At 39.2% G+C, this 23,042-nt stretch overlaps 1 protein-coding gene and 1 long non-coding RNA gene across 5 annotated transcripts in view; one reads left to right on the top strand and one right to left on the bottom strand.

Moving 5' to 3' along the window:
- Positions 1 to 18,346, top strand: part of LOC135311571 (uncharacterized) — a 49,930-nt gene extending 31,584 nt beyond the window's left edge. For 2 of the 3 annotated variants that reach the window (XR_010371231.1, XR_010371229.1), the window contains 2 exons: positions 13,359 to 13,393; positions 16,317 to 18,346. This is a non-coding gene — a long non-coding RNA (uncharacterized LOC135311571). Of the gene's footprint in view, positions 1 to 9,082; positions 9,698 to 13,358; positions 13,394 to 16,316 lie in introns of all 3 variants that reach the window. The other variant, XR_010371230.1, reaches the window with a different exon arrangement.
- GRM5 (glutamate metabotropic receptor 5) overlaps positions 9,196 to 23,042 on the bottom strand; it is a 283,397-nt gene continuing 269,550 nt past the window's right edge. The window contains exons 9-11 of one of the 2 annotated variants that reach the window (XM_064441396.1): positions 19,236 to 19,331; positions 17,513 to 17,674; positions 9,196 to 10,018 (exon numbers count right to left, since the gene is read on the bottom strand). In XM_064441396.1, coding sequence (XP_064297466.1) covers positions 9,196 to 10,018; positions 17,513 to 17,674; positions 19,236 to 19,331 — 1,081 coding nt within the window. The remainder of the gene's footprint in view (positions 10,019 to 17,512; positions 17,675 to 19,235; positions 19,332 to 23,042) is intronic. The other variant, XM_064441395.1, reaches the window with a different exon arrangement.

Below are 23,042 nucleotides of genomic sequence, written 5' to 3'. Positions count from 1 at the left end.
CTCTCCTTAGGGCCAAACATCAGCCCATAATGCGTGTAACACACCACATTAATCTTGTGGCAAACACTTGAGCTTACTCTTTACCTTACCGAACAAGCACTAATCTGAAGTTTCACCCTTTTTATATACATGTGAACATATATATGTGAGACACCATATGTGAGAAACCCCAGGCAGCACTTATCAGTGAAGCTTTTAATTTACCAATCTTTGGGAAGGAGTTAAGTGTAGTATGTTATGTAGAGGGAAGTTTTGAATCCCTGTTACAAAATCATAGTGAACAAGCATGCTGGTTGCTTTGTTTTAGCCTAAAAAAACCCCTAAATCGTAAGATTTGACATACAGGCAGACAAAGAAATAAAAGCAGATGGTGGTTTTAAGCTGAATTTCCCTGAAAAAAATGTAAATAATCACAAAGGTCTCCGTGTATGTGAAAGAAATATAGTCTAATTCCTTTGCCATAACAAACGCCTTATACACTCCACTGTGGTTTGGTCTTAAACTTCTACAATAGGAAAGCAAGTTCTTAAACAGCCCCTGAACAGACACAAAGGCAGATTGCAATTCTTAAAATTCCAGCCTTGTTCCCAAGGTTCATCCCTGCTGTGAACAGAAGGAGGATGGGAGAAGGAAAGGAGCACCCAGTGCACATATTAGTTCAGCTAAGTAGGGCCTAGGGGAGCCTTGAACTTGCTTATCTACTCTTATCATGTTCTCCTTCCCTTAAGGACACTTTTTGCCTATTGCTGCTTCATGACTTAAGCAGCTGGAATAGGGTGAATATCACAGAAGGGCTTTTTTTAAAAAGATAACCTCCTACACTGAAAACAGTGATTTCCCCCCCCCCCCCCCCTTTTTTTTTCCTTTTTTGTAGGAACATAGCAGCACTGACAGTAAGACTTCTCTGGTACCAGATGGCATTTGTGGAGCAAGCATGAAAGAAAGATCATACTCCAGACTGGCAGAAAATTTAGACTCCAAACTTTCCAAGAAATTAAGCTTTTGTTTTTCTCACCACTAAGTGCTCTGATATTTCTGAATGAATATAACGGAATGGTATTCCTTTTATGTAAACACTGAATTGTGATTAAATCTGGGATGGGATTTATTAGCTTGTGAAGGTCATCATACTGTAATGATAATAGAAACTCAGAAAAACACAGCAGAGAGGTGGTGATGGAGCATGGCATAAATTAATTTTTCTTGCAAACAGTAAAACCTGGATCCAGTGTTCCAGACAACACTTTAAAAAATATTCTGCAGTGAAGCAGGTTATTGCATATTGTTTTTAAAATCCTTGTCTCCAAAGTGCAAGTAATTGCGCTGTTTCTTTTGCTAAAACATTCTTCACCCAAAGTAGTGTCTTTTGTTGAAACAACTGCCATAGAATTCTGCACTGAGAGAATTTACTTTGGGATGTGGGCTTTTGGGGGGTTCGAAGACATGATGTGAATTCACATTCTTTTTAGCTGGAGATGGGCACTTTACCTACCATTGTGTTAGGAAATTATTCCTCTTAATTCTTCAACAGCAAACAAGTCAGTCTCTCTGGAGATGTGTTTAGAAAATAGTGTGTATGATAGCCTTTTTTCTGAGGGCTGCAGTTCACATTCTGCTCTTCACAGCATGCAGTGCAATTATTCCAGATTCATGCCAGTCAAAATAAGACCAGATTTTGGAATGGGGTGGAGAAGATTTCTAAATAAGAAAGTTGGTTTTTTGCGGGGTGGTGGTGGTGTGGTGGTGGTGTTGCTGGGTCTGTTTTGTTTTTTTTTTTTCATTTAGCAGGGGAAGTAAAACAAAATCTATTGGCTGGAAATGGAATGTAGCCAGACTTGAGGTAAGGCATTGATTTCTAGTGGTGACAATGGCGGAGCACTAGAAACCAAATTATTAAAGGATATAGAAAATTTTCTCAGATGTTCTCTTTGCAGTTCAAGATTAGATGTGAACCTGCAATGGTAGTAGTAATGTGGTTTCTTATACCAGCTATAAAAATAACACTTTGATATATGAATTCTCAGCTGAACAGCTTTGTTTTCTGTTGTTCGAGACTAGATTATTATACTGTTTCCTCTGGACCTAAAAATCCATATGTGCCTCATCAATGAGACTGTGTTTGTTTTGAAAGAGAAAGATCAAACTATGCTAGAATGGTATGTAACTATTATTTATGAATGTAAGGTTAATCCTTTAAAACACAGAGAAAAAGATTATCATTTAAGAGTTTGTGTATAGGCACACCTGGTTTGCATAAAAATGCACTGAAAACACAGCTGTAAGTATCTGAGAGAAAAAAAATCCAGTTTTCAGTCATATCACAGAATTTTTTTAATACTGTTCAAAAAGTACCTGACTCTACATAAACACCAACTATAACATGATGTAGACAATCGAGAAACAAGCAAATGTATTTTTCAATGCTAAAATAAATTACATTTGTACAGGTAGAAAGCAAACCCAAAGCTGATAAAAATGTCAAATTTTATGAAAAATCATTTTCAGTTCACATCAAAATAACTTTACATCCTCTATTTTTAATAGTATAAGCAGCAACAACATAAAAAAGAACAAATGCTCACAGAATGTTTGAAACCAGTTGTTCATAAGTTATTAGCAAATTAAAAAAAAATAATTACAAGCACTTGTAGCCCACACAAATCTTTTAGAATTGGCACCGTCTCTCTAAAACATCTATATTCTATATAGATTTCTAATTACAAATACCACCAGCAGCTGCCATATAATCCTATTAGTACATGTAATATACATAGTATATTTGTTCCCATTTGGCAGATCGGAGTGACTTAATGATTATTGTTTCTTTGTACTGTCAGTACTCAGATGGGACAAAACCAGCCATATACACCAATTCATCACCTAGGTGATTTTTTACTTACCTTTATGCTTCACTGGTCTGTATCTTTTTTCCTTTTCACAGTATAAAATTGTAAGTGGCAATTGCAGAGATTTGAACAGAAGGTATAACAATAAACCATAGTAAAAACAGTGACTTCAGCTAATTCAACTCAAGTCTTTAATACATGCAGTGCACACTGAAATGGGGAGCAGATGAATGATTTTCTTGTTCATGGAGAGTATTGACTTCCTTTTATGAGATCCACAAAACAGCCAGAAAACCGTGACCTGTTTCTTATTTTTGGACATGTTCTCTCACATCCCTTGACACATTTAGTCGAAGCACAATTTTCCCATGGGGATACCTGCTGGAGGAGCAATGATAAAGAAGAACGGTGGGAAGGTACTATTCAACAAGCCTAGCAAGTTGCTTCAAGAATGAACCTAACAAAATACATTTGCTGTTTGATTCAAAAGAAAGTGGGAAGAACATCCGGTCGTTATAATTCGCTGCTGAAGCAAATAGTCATGATCTAGACTTGGCTGGCCACTATCAAACTTTGATTTTCTTTACACAGATATTAATCTGGAGTGATTTCATTGACCTCAATAGGTTAAGGGCCAATGCCAGTAAAGGACTTCAGCACTTAAAGTTATGCAGTGCAACACCTGTTGTTTTGTACTACTTGGCTCTAATGTGGAGGCCAGAACCCTTTGTTAAATGTCTGACCTTACTGTGAAGTTTGTGAGAAGAGTTAGGTGCCCAGGAAAGCAATGCAACAAGGAAAGAGAAGTCTGAGATTACTCTACTCAATGGAAATCCAATGAACAGAAAATACTAATTTTCAACTGGGACACATTTCTGGACATGGCTATAATCTTCGTTTCAAAGATGGGTGGACTTTGTAAAAGATGGCTGGGGGGAAATTAAATGAATCCCTTTTTTCTGCAGTCTCAGAGAAGTGGGAACCCCAAGTTTAGTTCCTTCACCTCTCCAAGAAGACTCAGACTCTCCCTTTCCACAGAGGGGTCTGAGAACTCCAGGTGGAAGACAAGATGGTTAGAGACAGAGAGGTAAGGAAAGGCACATCCTCCCCTCCTGTCACTAAAGCACTTTTGAAGGAAGTATTTAAGGTTTTTTTGAGCCAATGCATAGCACAGAAAAAAATGTTGTCTCAACTTTTTTGTAGTTAAAATACTCACCTGGTTCCTGCTCACAAGATTTTAAAAATATTTTCTATTAAATGGTCACATACCATCCCTATTTATATCAAGTGTATGTCCTATCAGGGTGCAGCAGTAGCTGTTCCTTTTCTGCTCCGGGATTCTTGAATTTCTTTCTATTTTGTGAGGTTACCTTAGTGAGATGAACAGAGGGTGCCTCAACACAGAGTCATTATAGCACTTCCCAGCCAGGAGGAAGATTTCAGTCGTCACCTCTGGCAATGGTTGGGTCTGAATTTAGGTCTCACCCCTTCTGCCTGACTGCTCTAAACTCAAGACTATTACAAAAACAGTAGCATAACCAGGCCCACAGCCTTAAAACAAAGGACGATTTCTACTCTATTTTGTAGGGAGTATGATCCTGATGGCATATGTGCTGTGTGCTCTGTGTATTCACTTATGGGATATACAGGGATTTAACCTAGGAACCACTGTTTTCTGGATTGCTGACGGGTTTTAGCATGAGCTAGGGGAAAAGATCCTTAGATGTATCAAGATCAGGATAATCCTGAGCATGCACAGACATACAATGTTAGATGCCTGAGTAAGGCAGCAGTTGAATAGTGGTTTTAAAATTGAGTTTTAGATGTAGGTATTAAATTTGGCTGAAATCTTAACTTTAGGCACCAAAGTCCTTTTTTGGGTCAGCCCTGACACTGGTCTCCAATACAATAAAAAAGTAATGGTTACATTATTAATCCTGAGCATGCTGCTCTGATTTCTCTAAGGACCCAATATTTTTTATATGCTGTCTGTTGCTGTCATGTTTTTCCCTCTCACCTCATAAATGATGTATTAAGCAGAATAGCAAAGTTGCACACTTTCCTCTACAGAATTTACACCCACAGCTGTGCTGTCTTTCAGTCTGGTCCTGGTCTCTCTAAAGAAAACATCCCCAGGTGAACTACGCTATCATCCAGAGTCTGAATCATGGATTGGCCTTCCCACTTACTCTCTTTGGAGATCTTATTTTCCCAGTTTTGATCACAAAGTTTTCATTTTGCAAACACAGGAACTGAATAAACATCCAAGCAAGCTAACATTATTTTTTCTTTCAAAACTTTTAACAATTAATTTTTAATTAGCATTTAACTTTTAATTCACTTTTGTAGCTGGAAATCAATGGAAGAAGCCAGCACCTTGTGATCAGCCAGGCTCTCATGAAACATCAGCAAGTGCTTTGTGGACCGTGGTGTAAAAATCTCTGGTCTAAGGTATCTGTATGAGTCTAGGCACCAAATGTTCAGATAGAAGTACAAGGAAGCACATCTCCAAAGTCATGCAATTATTATTCAGAGCCAATTAAAAAATACAGTTCTTCTTCAGTATTGCTAACACTTCTTCCCAACTGGCCTGCCAGAGTGATTCGCTTTAATTCAAAAGCACAGATTCCAGAGGTGGTTACACCTTCGCTCTTCAGGGTTGGCCTCAAGCAGAAAAGAAACAAGCGATTTTCCAAGGTCCCTGTGGTCAAGATGACAATAGTTTCAACTCCCTTAATTCCCTTTCTGGCAGCAGCACTAAATTGAAAGGCAATTTCAAGCCATTCAGTTGGTACTTGCATATTCTTTAGTTAAATTGGAAAGTGTTCATGATTGTAACCTTTGCTTTTATGCCTAAAAGCCCTGCCTTTATATCGTAATGTCCTAAACAAAGACTAGCATACAAACAGCATAACAAAATCATAATGTCTGTCATTCATAATTTTCTTTTTCTTGTGTCAAACCCACTGACTTCTATCAGAGGACTTTCTAGTCTTGCAAATCTCCCACTGGGCTCCTTTGAATTCCTACTACAGTCATTACATAATTATTATCTTCTTCCCAAAAAATCCTTTCCTCCCTTTGTTGAAATACAAATGTATCATACAAGGTGACATTGGCCCATTCCAGCCTGTACAATTAAAATGGATTCTGCCTTCTTTAAATGCTACTAAGGCTGACCTATCTTTCATTAAAGATAGACTGACAACAGGGAGGGAAAATCTCAGCAGGGTCCATCCTTGGTTCCTTGTGCAATTAAAATTTCTGCTGTGGCTAATGGATATACAAAAGATGGAAGTGTTTAAAATTTGGGTTGTGTCACATTAGGGTTTTAGTCTCTTAAAACATGTATTCAGGTATTAGGCTGAGGGTTGTGTGTGCACACACGCATGCACACGCATACATATATCATCTTGGTGATATATATGAAAGTTTCCAAGAAGCTCTGAGCAATAGGTATGGCCAGGATTGTGCAGGATTGCAATTTGGGAGCAGAAAAGGTATATTTATGCTGAGTCACAGTTTAACAGTTTCTATTTTTCACTCCTTTTTAGTGATTTTATTTTTAAAAAAAGATTTTTATTTCTGTCTATAATCCTTATTTCCACTGATGATTATTTCATAGTGCGGTGAAGCCCACAGATTTTAGCAGGAATATGTTAATATTAAGTATCCACTAACATAAGAAAAGACTACGGAAGTGGGAATCTAAAAGGCTAGGTAAAGATCAAAGTGGAGAATGTTCTAGTAAGGACATTGCTCAACAGCTTAAAGTATAAGAGAACAGATAGTAATAGAATCCCTTTGAAATTCACATTCACTATCTCAGTACGCTCTGTATATATTGAAACAATAGTGCACTGATGGGAAACATATATTATCATATAAATCTTCCATGAACAACATTTAAGTGGTCTAGACTCCCTAAATGGGAATGCTTGTGTCACAAACTGATTGGATATGCCCTTCCCTTAAATGTGGGTTGTAACCTGTGAAAGAAGATGCTTTCTCCTAAAGACATGGGCAGCTAGGGAATGATGAGACATGCTAAGACTGTGAACCAGGAGGGCAAAACCAAGCTCTGGTCTGGAAACCATACAGCTACACAGAACTGTGTCTGTGCTAATCAGTCATGTGAGGAGGCAAGAACTACACATAAGCAACAAGGACATACAGTCATGACTTGGCGTATCTACCTGCCTTCTGGAGTAGAGCTGTTTTGTGACCTGCCAGTTCATGTTATAAGCATAGCTAGTAAGCAACTGTACCTGGCAAAATAAGCATGCCCACAGATTGCTCCTGAATGACATTGCCTGCGCAGGATGTACAGAGCCACTAGAGTATCTCTGTGAGGTGCTAGCCTGGATTCAGTCATCTATGACTTTCTTTTTTTAATGTTGTTGAGCAGCAAATTGGGGTGCAGCACATAATGGTGAAACCAGCTTCCAAAATTAATAGAAAATGCTCTTTGCTAAAGTATATGAATGTGCTTTCGTCTTTTTTTTTTTTTTCTGATTGATGAAATATTTATTTTTTTGGACATGGGGTAGAAAAAGGGGGTATGAATTTTGATTGCAAAATATTTGTTATCTTTGAAGAAATAAAATCTAAAAGTTTTGAAAATGAAACAGCAGCCTTATTTCAAGGCTCCCTTCCATGATGCTGTCTTCTATATAAGGCTACATCAACTCAACTTTGAATTGAAGTACATCACTCACGACTTCATACAATCCTTAAAATAAAACAAACCCATAAAAATTTGGCACCTGAGGACAGCTATGTCATGAAGGAGAGAGCCAATACAGTGTGCGTTTAGGGCCTGAATTACAAGTTCAATGTAACTACACCTATCAAAAATTATTTAGTTTCTATTCAAACTTTAAAACTCTTCCCTGCCTGTATTAAAAAAGTGCTGTGACAGTATGAAGTGCACTAAACTGTACTACCTTGATATAGGAAAAAAATATGAGGAATCCCCTAGCTTCTTCAGTGTGTTGCTAAGAAACAAAGAAAGACTCTGTTGGCTCATAACTCATTAGGTCTTCTCTGTTTTAATCTTTACTCTGTATTGCTTTAAAAGTATTTTTTTTGTCACAGTTCATAGCTGCAACACATCAGCAGCTAAATAGAGTTAAAATTGTTGCTTATTAAAGAGTAGCTAAATCACCTCTAAGCAGATTTTGACACAGGTTTTTTTTTTTTTCCCTATATATAAATTATAATTACAACAACCTTTCCATGGACAGTTAGCATTCGTCATAATCCAGACTGGTCTCCTAGAATTCTGTCATTCAGAGTATGGAGAAAATCCTTAGGGTGTTTACCTGTTCCTTACAAGCAAAGACTATGGGAGCCCAAATAAGTATTTTAACTGGTAGTGTTAGCATAAGAATGTCCATAAAAATGTGTTAATTTCGGTAGGGAGTGCGGCTATAATATAGCTTGGTAGTGCTGCTAGAAAGAGAATATTCACCTCAACAACTTGCCCTGATAAGGGAATTACAAAACAGTACTCCAGAAAATATTTTTTGCTACTTCATTATTAGTTGGCAACATGGTGAAATAGTCAGGAAATCTTCCTTGGGTTTTGTTGTTGTGAAGGTGAATCCAATGTTAACAAATCAAATTTTTGATACTGATAGAAGAGAATTTCATAAACAAATGTGTAGGTTGAGAAGTCACTTGTAAAGCCCTCCATATTGCAGTCACTTACTGCAAAGCCTCAGCTTAGTGTTATCCACGTGTAACGTATCACGGACACAATATGCTTCAGCAAAAAGTTTGGTAGTTATTGAACATACATTACTGCTTTTTGAGATCTTCATAGAAAAAAAAAAGAAAGAAAGCTTGACAGCTTGGTCCCAGATTTAAGTCTGTTAGAAAATGTACATTCAATGTTTGGTCTTCTATTCTTGATAAGATCAAGGTTCACTTCTGGGTAAGGAATCAGAGTAAACAAACAAACCATTGTACAGTTGTTTACAATCTAGTTTCCCTCCCGCCCCGTATATTGTACACACAGTTCATTGTAATACTAAAGCAAAGCACTTGGTATGTAACTGATTTAACAGACTCCTTATAAGCCCTCAAAAATAGATTCAGTGTTTCTGAAAAGCCCATGTTTTTTTAAGGCCACGATAATCTGCCAAGAGTCATTTTGTCTTTAAAATAGCATAATTAATCTGATGTTTCCACTTCTCAAGTAATTCCTCTTCTTCCTCTCTGTTTCTCACAAGATGACCCAATGCCTCTCTCTCTATCTGCGTAAACACTGGAGATCTTGAAGGCTTGGCTGTCCCCTCACTACTTGCTTGTAGTCACCGAGATCCAATGTTGTCTTGAACTACATTCACAGCGAAGAAGAACTTTGAGTATAATCTCTGATGAGGAGCGTGTCATACTTTGGGGAGGACGGGATACAGAGAGCTGATTCGGAAACCGGAGAACTGGGAGATGCACTTCCAGAATCGATGGAGTCTCTAAAAGGAGAAGGAGGAGTTAAAGCTACCAACTCCTCGAGGTCTTGCTTGGCTGATGGGGTGTCTGAAGTGCCTTCTTTGACGCTGCCATTTGAAGGTTTCCTAGCTGACTGCGAAGCGCCATTGACTTCAATGGCAGGAAGCGGCTGGATCTCTGCAAACGTGGTCATTGTTGTAGGGAGCTGGATTTCCCGTGGGATCAGGTATGAAGAGCAGAGAGGAGTGGCCACCATTGTCCCTGGAGTGGCTGTTGAAAGCATCATAGAGTTCAGCTCGCTGATGTTGGCTGTAAAGCGAGTAACCACACTACTGATCTGCTCCATGAGGGAGCCTTGAGAGGAGCTACTTCGCTGAGGAGGCTCTGACTGGAAGGTGGGGGCATCATCTTCTGTTCGGCTAACGGAGGCAGTTCTGTGGCTCAAGGTGCTGATAGGCGAGGGAGTCTGTGGTCGGTACTGAGCTGGGTATTGCTCTTCTGCTTCCGAAACCTCGTAAAGCGTTTTGGCACTGGCCTCGGGAAATGTAGCACTGCTACTGTGTCGGCTACTATCTGTGCTTTTAGAAAAAGGCTTGATCACTGCAGTTTGATTTGGATTCTCTTTTTTGTTGATGTGGATTGACAGCCTCTGCCAAAGGTGTGCTCCTCTGCTGCTTTTCTCATTCTGGGCCCAGGAAACTGATTTCCCATTAGAGCTGTAAACAGAAATAAGATGGTAACTTGCATCAAAGTTCAAAAGTAATCACTGTACCTATACCATGGATATATGGTGTCCCAGAGCTTATATTCATCATAAAGCTGACTGTCGTTTCATCTATAATGATATCTATAATCTATTGCAATATACCTATAATTTATACCTATATGATCTAGGAAAACAAACGGGATGTGCCAGCTCATCTCACAGGCCATTTGTGCATCTAACTGTCACCTACTTTGTGTTAGTTCATGGCCACTGTTGACACCTCTGTTGCTACCCTTGGGACATAGACAGTGTCCGTCCTGGGGAGAGAGCAGCTTGATGGTTTCCCTTTTGTTGGATTGGTGTGAGGAAGAGAGGCTGTGGGACTGAGGGATGCATGGAGGAGTGAGGAAAAGGTAAATGTCTGCAGGGAACAGATGAGAGACCTGGACTGGCTGGGTTGCAGGGGGCAGGTATGTAGACTGGCCTGCGAGCATTCCGTGGTAGGGATCTTGTTGTAGGGTGATGGCCATGGATTCCTTGTATGGGGCAGGGAGTGTAGACTGGGAGATGGAGAAGTGTAGTCTCTTATGGCTGGGAAAAAATCTCTTTATATCCCAGTACTTGGAATTACTGGAGCAATTTTCAGAAAGGGGTTATACTGGTTGTGGGTGGAGAGACACTTCTAATGGATGACCTCTTCTTCATCCAGATACTTAGTAAGTTAGACACCACTAGCTTAAATATATATATTTTTTTAATTGAAGGTCAACTCAGAGAATAAAACAATATTTCTAGCAGAAAATAAATAATGGACAAACTATACAAGCAGCTCCTCCTGGTGAGCTGAGTTTGGAGCAGTAAACATTTTGATCCACTCTTCTGCAAAATGAGTCCTCTTAGGGTAATTTCTGTTCAGATCCCATAATACCCTGCTCTTTATGAAAATTCCTTATTTTTTTCTCCTCTTGCTACCTAAGGAAAGGCAGCTGCAGCACTCATAAACACACAGTATGAAACCGCTCCGTTCCTTTTACATCTTCCTTGGGCTGATGAGCTGGGGTTTTTACATACATTAACCTATAGTTCTTGGGATTAAGAAAGACCATTAGAAATATTTCTTAGCTGAAACAGGCAGTGACTCTGACATGATGTCAACAGGAAAAACATAAGTCTCCACATACGAATAAGCATGATTTATATATAAAATGCAACAGCACTTTAAGCAATTTACTTTGGTTTCCAAAACATTTGCTACAGCCATTTAGGATTTTTGGAAAGACAACCACATTGGAGACCCTGGCAGAGTATCACAAATTTTTTGTTTGTTTGTTTGCTTTTTAAGCCTGAAATAGATATACTCACACATGTTAGCCTGCAATGTAACAGTTTGCAAGACACATAGTTTACTAAACACAGATGACTTTATACCAGCCTTCATGTGGAGGCTTGCCACACACTATCAATTTAATAGCTCTTCCAGTCATCTAAAAAAAATAAAGTTGTGTGCTGAGCATAAACAAAACTTTCTTCTGGGTTCACATCTATGATTACATTACATGGAATTATGATGGATCACGTAACACAACATACGCCGACAGCTTTCCCCTTCAACAGCAGCGTGACAGAATCCAGCAGACGAACACAACACAAACCAGTGGGTATTTTAAGAGAGGCTAGACTGGGAGGTGATCTGTATGACTATATAACGGCTCACCCTTTTTCTGCAGTGACCATCAGGCTGTTATCTGGATCTTGGAAGTTAACTGTTACGCACCTACCCCCAGAATGCCAGGCAGAACAGCTGGTGGCTTGTAACTTGCTGTTCAGACAATCTCTTCCTTTTGCGGTACCTCAATCAGAGCAAGCAGGCAAAGCAAAATCTAGCCTGTAGCACTGATCACTTTGACTCTTTGCGTCTCTGTGGATGTGCTTCTGAGCTGAACAGAAGCTGGGACTAATGTCTTCCAGCAGAAAAATATTGCCTCTGAGGACTGTGTGCTCCTCTCACCAGAACACCTGCTCGGTGGGTGTTGAGAGCTGTTAGAGAACCCTGGCTCCTTGGTCATGGTGAGTCCTGAGCTCAGTTGGAGCTCAGTGCCAGTATCAGGAGTAAGATTTGGATCCTTTGGGACATGAGATCTTGCCTCTAGTTCTGGTATGATGACCATGAGGAGACCTCCTCCCAGCTCCTGCTGAGTTTGAGCTGGACCAGGAGGCTGGGTGACCTGGCACTCTTAACCTTGATCTGGCAGAAAGGGAGGGCCTAGGTCCAGTCCTGGGTGTCCTACCTGGTGGGGTGTCTTAAATCCTGCTGAGTTCAGAGCTCAGAGGGGTCTGTGAAAGACCTGCCTTCCACAGAGGCTAAATGAACGCCACTAACATGAAGGATTAGCCAATGCAAATAGAAGAGCTTGCCTGAGGAAAAAGGTATATTCTAGCGCCCATGCTGACTTCAGGCACTGCCTCATTACAGATGTCCCAATCCTACAGCTTTAAGTGTGTGCATGCATACTAAAAGCACATAGACATTTTCAGTTGACTGTAGGTCAGATTGAAAGAGGCTGTGAAGGGTACATGTCACTCCCTCCCTGGTCACCGTTCAGGAGACAATTATTAAGGAGGGATATGACACTGAAGGGCCTGGGGAAAGGAAAAGGATGAAATCTGGGGGGGTGTCCAGCCCTGGTCGAGGGAGCTGACAGTTAAATCTTCAATGGAGCTGCTGTCAGCAGCCCCTCTGAATCCTAGTTTAGTTTTGGGTCAGTCTTGGCTGATGCACTTGTTTACTGGCTTTGCACTGTGCCCAAGAGTAATCAAGCTGTATGTGTGGCTCTCATGAAGGCCCTAGGGCTCTAAAGGAGACTCAGTTGCTGTTTGATGTAAATTTTGTGCAAAAGCCTGAAAGACTTGACCATTATTCATTGCAAATTCCTTGATATAAAAACCTGAATAGGAAGCAAGCAGCGGTTTATCAGTAAGCAATGAACCCTATAGTTAAAATCCTAGTAGTATGCCCAGCAATACTTGGAATTTTTATCTCAGAAATGTATCATCCACCTTATCATGCTGCGCCTATTTACTACAAAGTCAACACTGGACTGAGGTGTGCAATCATTTATCCCCTCTCTAAAAGGAGCACCACTTGTTTCCATGTATTGATATGATGCTAGGTTACAGGTAAATTCCAGTGATAGTACTTCATAATTCTGCTCTAATTGCATATTGCTACTCTGTCAAGTTAACTGGAAACCACTGCAATCCACACAATTTAAGAATAGAGAAATAAAGATTGATCAGAGACATAGGCTATGATGTCTACTAATGGAATTGTTTACATTTGTTATGCCCAGGTCTGCCACTACCCTTTGATGATGGGAAACATCAGGTCAGTGAAATTTTAGAGTTTTCTTACAAATAGATTTTGGCTCCCTCATATGAGAACAACAGAATTACACTTTTGACCTCCCAAAAGAATTCCACTGCTAAGTTTGACTGAATACACAATTTTCTACCCCACTCTGCTTTTCTGCTGGCATGTTGCACTGAGCAGAGCAGAGCAGAGTACAGGTCATATCTGGAGAAGAGCAAACTCCAATCAACCAGTCACATAATCTCCAAACCAAAATGCTAGCAAAATAATTTCTTCTTTTTTGGTAAAACAAAACCTTTTGCAAGTCATATTTTTTATTTTCTTTCGCTATAGTTTAATTGTGTTCAGTTTTATGTATGAGAGGGATTTCCTCAGAACCAGTCATAGCGGTCTCTTCAGTCATTCTCCAGTATCTTTACCAAAAGCTGCTTTATTTTGAAAGCTAGGCTTTTTCCCAGCCTGCTAGACCTATCATGATGTAATATGTACAGCAAATGAAAGTGAGATGAACAAGAGAGCTTTTGAAATCTGATATTTCAGATATTTCCTCTATACTTGTCCACTTGCTGACAGAATAGCAATGAGTATTGTTTCTCATTTTCTTCCCTTACTTAATCTTTTTAGAGTCAATTAATTATTGTCTTTAGGACTTTGTTCTCTATGCATAAGAGATATTAACTGCTTTTATCCACTTAGGTGTTAAGAAAACCATTCCCCTCCCCTTACACATCTTTTTTTACTGTCCAGAACAGATCACTTTGTCCTTTGTTTTGGTTGAGGTAGCAGAAGTTTTGTTTCAGTGTTTCTTGCCCTGTGGTATGGTTATCTACGAGGCGGTGCATAGCTCTGCCAGCAGGGTTTCTTTAGCCAGATGCTATTAAAGCGAATGTGTTTTGTGAGGTCCTTCAAAAGCAGAAGAAATTAAAAACAGGAAGAAGAACTGCAGTCACAGCAGCTAAAAACTCTCATATTTTAGCAAGGGTGTCATTCTCATCAATTACCTGAAGTTCCTAAAATTATTTCTGATTATGAGTGCTTAGGGACTAGTATTGGGACTGTTACTGAAGGCATATGTATTTTGAAAATAAGTCACTTATTCTCTTGCTAATGTCTTTAAATGAAATAGGAAAATCAGTTTAAAATGATGGAATTTATTATTTTCTAAGAAAGCTTAGGATGTATAGCCACTAGTGTTATTCACCAGTGGAAACTGGAATACAAAGGGAATCAATAGTGATTAATATACAAAAAAGTTAAGAGAGTTTTTGTTCTCTATCATGTACCAATATCAGTATCTGATCCCAGATTTAAAATGATACAACGGAGGACAGGTACTGGACAATAACTTAATGGAGACCCATATGATCTGTTTGTAACGTGTCCTCACATGAATATAATAAGGAATGATTTCAAATTCTTTAACTTATAAGTCCATGCATGAAAGTTCATATTTAGAACACTGGTCTAAATTTTATTGAGCTAAAATTAGCAGCAAAGTTATGCTTAGATGTTCCAATGGCTGAAATGTTGCATTCAAACTTGAAGCAATATCTTGTTTTTAAAGAGGCTGATGCAGTTAAGTTATTGCTCCGACACCGTGCAGGCCAAGCATGTTTCTTAAGGACAGTCTTCTGTCTTTAAGGGAGAAGTCCTTCTGTCTTATCCACAGAGGCAGCTGGCAATGGAAAGCATGATAAACTTCTGCACTTAACTTAGTCCACAAAACTTTCTGCCAAGGAGAACTCTTACTATTCAAAACAAATAGTAAGAAGCTGTTGTCCTTTTAGAGTCCTCTGCTGAAGCCATATTAATGACTCAGTGATATAACTGCTCTGTCTGAAGAGGATTTGTATGCTATCTGTAGATTTAATTAAAAACTTCATAAGGGGCAATCTCTGTATGTGAGGCATGAAAGCATGGGTGCACGTGTATTTTGTTTCTCTAGTCTTGTTATTTAAGCCAATCTCAGATTAATATACATTTTGCTTATAGTGACCCAAGTTCTTCATCCTTGGGAGAATACAAGTGCCTTATCACATGCTAAAAATACTGGAATTCAGTAGGTGGTTGAAGTGGCAAACTCCAGTATGAAAAGTCATAGTTTCTCCTGGGACTGCAGGACAGCCTAGATGACTGGCTAAAGCTGGACGCAGAAATCTAAGGTGTCTAAACTATGTCAGTTCTAGCACTGTAATGGTTTATGTTGCTGCCATTTTGAATAGCTTTTAAGGAAACCTCTACATGCCTATATAATTGTTTCCCTGGGTGAAAGCCAATTCTGCCACACACAAACAGTCTGCTAGTGGTACATCACTCAAGTAATTTAGCTTAAATTATTTCCATGTTGTTTGTTCTATGGAAATAAGTAGCAAGGAAACACAAAAGAAGAATGATATAGGGCAAAAATTCATTTTGTCCTGTCCTGAATTCTAGAAGCAAGCAACATATTTTCCAATTATTTTGCAGAGAGTGGCTAACAACAGTGATGCCATTTATTTATATTAGTTCATGAACTGTAATCGGTTGATACCTCCTTTCCTCATGAAAATCACAATTGACATTTATGTGAATGACCTTAATCTGTAAGGATGAAAGAAAATACAAAGCAAGAGAGCACTGATGGGCAGAAACTTTGCCAATGACCTCCCAGCACAGCCACCAACACCACTAATGCTGGCAGTTGTTTCAGCAGCATGCCTGGTTAGAATGGGAAATGAGTGTCTGGGATCTGAATGAAACATTTCTAGGATGCCTATTATCATGACCCAAAATGCAAAAAAGATTTTGATTCCAGATGTAACTTCTTTCCTGTATTGCTGTGACCTCATTGCAATTGTTAATTAAGGCAGCTAGTGCTGGGTTTTGCTTCTCATCTGAAAAATGTTACTTCGAGCATCTCTGAGCACATCTCTGCTACACTGAAACATCCTATTTACAGGATGAAGAGTGGACAATGACGCCTCTTGGACTGTGAGTTCTGCTTCCTGCTGCACAAAGCTTGAAGATGCTTTCGACATTGCTTAGTGAACAAGGTTTTTTTTTCATTTTTTTCATTGATAATTTGTGAAAGGTATGAAACGGAAGCTGGGAAAATACAAATCATCAGCTTACCCAACCCTGAAATGAGAAGCACAAGCAGTGCACCAGAAAAGAAAAAAAAACCCCAAAACAAAACAAAAGAAAGATGTAACTCCCCAGTTGTATCTTGAGAGTCAAGGGCTGGTTTGAATTCTATTCCCTGCAAAAAGCATACAATTGGAGGAATTTCAGGTGTTTGGCATATCTGATAAATAATTACAGTGGTATTTATGCGCATGGGACTTACCATCAGAAAAATTACTCTTGTGAATTATTAAGCAGTTTCTAATTTGTTGCATTTAATAAAATCAGAAATGCAAATATGATGCAAGAAATGCAAAAAAACCAGATGTTGTGATGCCTGCTTTGTGAAAGCCCATAAAATATTCTATTCCATAATTGATTTTGTCAGATATATGTGCATGATGCTCACAGGTGATGCAGGATGTAGTATCTTCTCTTAATCAGAAATAACCTTACAAAGCATCAGACAGAGTACCTATTACACCTATTTTTATGTCACTTTTCAACTTGAAAAATCTCAAGCCATTTGTACGACTAATATACAATGATAGTTAGGCCCTGATGTGAAAAATATCTACACCAGGGTTGGAATGCAAGAATAATATTGCATGAGGGATTTGAGAACATGAGCTGAACAATACTGCCCAGCGTGAAATTGCACAGCATTTTTTTGACTGAACAGATGTAAGTGGGATTTGGTCAGTGTCACGGGACCTCTTCGCCCCGTGAGATGATGAGATATTTTCATTACTCACGAACGGTCAGACCCCTGCTTCTGTCTTTTTCCATCTGCATTTCATCCCAGTGACTTCTAGCACTGGCCTGATACTTACTGAGACAGGAGAATAGCACCTACTTTCCTTCCTGCAACATCTATATTCTCTCTGGGAGGTTCCCAGGCTATTCAGTGGCAACTCTACTTAGGCCGTGAAACTTGACAAGGACCACTGGCCAGGACACTGTGGCTGGAGACAACAAAACACAGCCATCAAATGCAATTGCACTCTCTGTTAAGCAGCAGGCGTTCTTAACTGTTTGAGTAGGTCTTGCAGCTGACAGTCTTGCTGTGGAACTATTAGACTGACACAGTTTCCAGTCTTTTTGACTGTTAGGGCATCCTCTTTAACAGGAACCTTTTTCTCCTCTCTACTTGACTCAGATCGATTACAGTCTGGAATGCAAACAGATTCTTCACTGTGAAGATATAAAATATAAAAGAGAAGTTTTTCAAGTGTATATATATGGCCAGGCAAAACAGAGCTGAATACCGTACAACAAAATACAGTTGTTTGACATTTACATGTATTTTACTTCTCTTCAAAATTCCCTTATATAGTGACTCCAGAATGCTTTTAAATGAAGAATAAATATCACTGAAGGCAATGCAATGTAGGAAAAAAAAAATTCAGACAACACGCAGACAAGAAACAGAATCCCAGCTGACAAAAAATAACAGGCATGTATACATTTTGTACAACACTCAGCGGTGAATGTTCGTGATGTTACTTAAACAGCAGGGGTCCCCCAGGTGTGTGCTATGTGGCGTTATAGTTGATAGCCTTATATACACGAGTGAATGTTCTTGTACCCAAGGGGAACATAACACTGCGCAAGTGTTTCACTGAACACCCTCCTGCAATGATAAAATTCACCTGTGATGTAACACTTGGGAAAAGTAAAGGCATAATCTGGTGATGCTGTTCTCTAAAACTGCATTTATAAATGCCTTACAGGGTTTGATAAGGAATAAGTAGATCTTTTAATACATAGTAAACAAAATGCTTCTATCTTGTAGTAGAATGTAACACGATACAATGCTTATTAAGAGTATTGTTTTATGAAAGATTTATAAACACCTGTGACACACATGGCTTATTCATTTATTAATGGAGATGTCTGGAGAAATGGATTTTCTGTCCTATGGGAGAATTCAGCGTTTGAAAATCTGACTGGACTCAAAAGGAGATGAATAGCTGAAATCTCCAAGTATTTCACAGAATTAAATAGTTTGAAATATTTTAATAAAACCATCAAATGGATATACTGAAAGAGTTCATCCCAGTAACACTGAAAAAAATGCAGTATTTGATGTTAATCAAAATTGTAACATTGATGTATAATGTTATGCAATATATAATGGCCAAACCAAAAGTGAAAATAAATATCTACATTAAATGAAATGGAGAAAGTTATGGAAAAGATGTTCTCAACTCTGTTTAAAATTAGTTTGAAACCTTGCATTAAAACCACTGTAAAACTCAGCACTTTCCCACAAGATATTTTGATTGAGAAGAACCAACATTTTCATATTGAAAACTTCTTCATCAATCAGTTTTTCTCTGCTCTTTTTGAAAGCTCTTTTGATTAGACCTAATGTAACCTCTGATATCTAGTGGGGCCACCATTCCAGAGGAGTTCTGGAGCTGCTTCTCCAAGTTTGAATGCTGTCTCTTTTTATCTGCTCTACTGCATTAATGGGTCAGGTCTAGTGTAAGCACCATATTACAACAACATCACACAGGACACGTGGTTCGGATCACTCAAATGAACATGGTGCAGGGTTTTTTTGGCGGTCAGATGGAACATAGAAATCAGCAGTGGCCATGTGTTTTCTTTTTTCTTTGTATTTTCTAAACATACTATATGGGATGCACAGGAATTACAGACAGAGGATCTGGCCTGGCATTGTCCCAGGGCTGCTCCTCTTGTTCACAGACATATCACACTGCCCTAAGGCCACTTGCTGTTTGCTTACCTGGTCATTGTAGCTCTCCCACCATTCCCCATACTCCCTTTTGGGGTGAAACACTCTATTTCCGACTTGTGCGGGGCCAGTCTCCTGCCTTTGTACCTAATAAATCACGACAACAACAGGAGCAAACAAAAAGAAGTGATTGTGTGCTCAGCTTTCCGTGACAGCTGCTGTGCAAAGGGCCATGCACATGAATGCTACTGTGGCAGTGGTGACGTACAGTGCAAAGCAGCCGTGGGAGCAGCGGAACAGCTGCATAAAACCCCAGACCTGTGGTAAAGCAAGCAGGGCTATGCAGGAGAGGTGCTCACCATTTTATTTTTTTAATGTATGGGAAAAGCTAAAAACGCTACAGAATGGATAACATGCTAACCTTTCGTCTTTAATACTTTTTGGAGTTAGACCAAAATGTTTGGCTGAACTGTTTAAGGGAAACAACACTTAAATTAAGGATTAAGTGAGAAATAAGATGGTGGCCACGTTCTCAATCCTAACAGTATCTTTCTCTGATTCACCATCTCTGTATCACTTGACTTGTCCCTCTGCTTGTCGAAGCAAGCACCAGTGTAGCTGATTGCTTGGATAAAATTTGGATGGGCTCATAGTTCACGTCATGAATGGGCCTTTCTCTCTCCATTAGCAATAAAAGGAGGCTAGGTGACTTGGTGAGATGTAGACATGAAGTCAAGTGAAATCAGTCCCAATCCTAGAGTCCAGTGCAGTATTATAAATGTTTTTTAATACCATACCTTACACTTGGATGAAAATTTGCTTGGATAAACAGTTTAATGCTTGAGGATCTAATTAAACCCTGGATAGGATACCAGGATAAGAGCTGGCCACCTTTTACTCTCTGAAGCACTTAATTGTGATGTGAGCATTGAAGAGGTCTTATGCTGGATCTCTTCCCAGGGGTGAATTTCACCCTAATTGTACAAATTCTTGTGCTAGGTGTTGAGACACCTAGTTAAATGCTTTAATAAAATCTGGGCAAAATGCCTGCAGGTGTCTTCTCAAAGAGTTTGTGATACCCTGTTCCCATGTGCTATAAGGTACATTGTGGGTATTTAACACACTTGTGTGGGGATGCCTGTACATTTTAACACTACTAACGCTACAGAATAAATGACTTATTTGTTACTTGTCCATTAACCTAATCTAGATAGCAAAAAGTACCTTGAAGAGAACAACCCTGTAAAAGAGAAATAAGCTGAGTACACACAAAGTCGGGCTAAACTTTGGATGCAGTTGTAGCAGATCCTCAGAGGCAGTGCATATTGCATAAATAACTGAGGAAGAAGCTTAGTGAATCTGAGAGTGAACTGGAGACAGTAAAATGAGGTGTGCTCAGTGCAGAGAAGTCCTTTCATTTACAAATTATAACCTTACTGAAAGGAGGAACAACAGGAGCTTTGCAGACTGGCTACCAAGGTTTTAAGGCAATCCAGAGTGTGGTATATGCAGTGCTCCCAGATGGGCACGAAGCTCGCACAGGACACATACATATTAAATGGAGTTGATTCCTAGAGCAGAGAAAAAAAGTGGAGGGACTTAGAGAGTAGATAAATTCACTGAAAAATACAAAGGAAGTCAAGCTGGATCATACAAATTCAGTTAGGGTAGCCAGAGAGAAAGAGCAAAGTGAAAAGACTGTGTAGAAACTTGACAGGAAAGAAAAGGAAATAAAATTGGGGTGAAAGTGTTAAACGTCAAAGAAAGCAGAGTTTAGAAAGAGCAGGAAAGAAACACAGTTATATTTAAACCTGATAACCAAAAGAGGTACTCTGTGTCCAACAAGACAGAAAGAGAAAAAGTCAAGACTAAGAGAAGGAACTTGGAAAGTTGAATACTAAAAAGTAGCCAACAGAAGGAAATAAGAAGTAAGTGTCTTTGGTAACTCCGTCCTGAAGAACTCCCGGTTAGGATGATAGACACAGATAAAGAAAATCCCCAAATTCCCCATTCCCCAGTCATTAGCATAAATTTCACTGCCGTGAAAGTCAGCGGAGAGGATCTCAGAGAGACTGATATGGATCTCTCAAGTTTTTCCATCCATTGAAGAGCAAATTACACCATTAGAAATAGTACATGGTCACAGAATGCCTCAAAACCTTGAACTATAATATCTCTTCCACTACCATTCATGCAGTGCTAAATATCCATGTAATTATGAAAACAGTGACCAAACTCTAGTGTGGAAAGTGCATTTAACAACTGCACGGAAGCTGCAAGTTCTTTGGGTGTCTGTTCTGGAAAAAGACACCAGAGGTTCTCAGTAAAAAGGATTTTCACCTTTCAGAGCAGATAAGGGACAAGATTTTGCCTCAGAATGCCTTGCATTAGAACCCTTTCTGGTTGTTAAAGGATTGCTTTAAAAGATTTAGTCTGAGGAGAGAAAAATCCCTCAAACATGTCTTTGCAGTTTTCATAACAAATGCTAATGTGAAAATTAATTTGGTATTTCAGCTGATGTATGGAGGAGGCATAAAACACTACAGCATGAGCAGTATTTACAAGAATAGATTTCTTTTCTCAGGGTCAATTCCAGGACTATATATTGGTTAGAAAAGAGAGAGAAGACTTTGCTTCTGTGCAGAAAGGCATCTACTAAATTCTGCTGAAGGATTTAAAAGATTTTGGGTATTTTTTAGTGTTCTTTGAGGTTCTGAGTGTGGCCTTGTGGGCTGTGTAATTTTTTTGCACACAGGTGAGTTTTCTTAAGAACAAATGCTTAATGATACATACTAATAAGTTTTATAATTGTTGATCAGTTGCAGGAAATTTGGGAATTAATTCACAGTAATTCAGTCACTGCAGTGCTTGTCCATTTGCCAAACACTTTGCCACATCACTTTATCTTACACAGCAGTGTTCTGCACTCTCCAGAGGGGATCAGTAGAAAGAAACATACTCCTGGGCTGAGAGAACCACATCCGTACTGCCTTGGGTACATGTTATAGATGTCAGGAAACACAGCATGACTGCTCAGGTTTGAAGAACTGTTAGACCTTATCCTTGCCGCCTTCACCTTCTAACAAAACTCCCCTTGTAGACCAAAATTAATGGCTGCTATGGGAAATAAAGGTGGAATATGGGAGTCATCATCCTGAATGAGACCAATAGTCATCCACTACAATTGTGCAGAAACCATTTTTTGATCTCTTAATGTGTAGACCCCTACCTTTTTTTTTTACCCCCCAGTGTGGGTGTGGGATCCTGACTGACAAAAAGAGATAGTCTTTAGATATGGACTTTGTTAGACTATGCCTACATTTCAGAACCAGACACCAGTATCCTGGTGGTCCTGACTTCATGTTAGTGTGAGACCCAGGTGTGCTCATGGCTCCTCCTGCTCCTGCTCTCTCCTGGTTTCCATGCAGAGCATCTTGGATGCTTTGACCAGTAGTCCATTCTGTATGGTAGTATATCCCCTATCTGGCAGATGTTGGCAGGCCAGGCCTAGAAGATGTGCCATAGCCCACATTTCTGTATAATTTGGTCAAAAATTTAGTCAAATCCTTGAAAAATAGTCTGTGGGTGGAGTGTGGGTAGTGGTACACAGATTACACCAGTTCAGGCTTTCCAAAACACAAGTGTTTGTAGTAACAAAAAGTAGTTGTTTTGTATAATCTGTCCTCTGGAAGAAAAAAAATAATCCCAGCAATTAGAAACTGGCTTTTACTTTTAGACATAAGATTTTTTTCTCTCTCCCTTTTCAGGAAAAAGTAAAAAGTTTAACTAACTGAAAGATGTATCAGGATATCTTTGGGTTTTTTAATGCAATGCAAAGCAAAGGTAATTTGCTGTGTA

This window comes from Phalacrocorax carbo, chromosome 1, assembly GCF_963921805.1.
Source record: "Phalacrocorax carbo chromosome 1, bPhaCar2.1, whole genome shotgun sequence".
NCBI lineage: Eukaryota > Metazoa > Chordata > Aves > Suliformes > Phalacrocoracidae > Phalacrocorax > Phalacrocorax carbo.
This window is presented reverse-complemented; position numbering and strand designations above follow the sequence as displayed.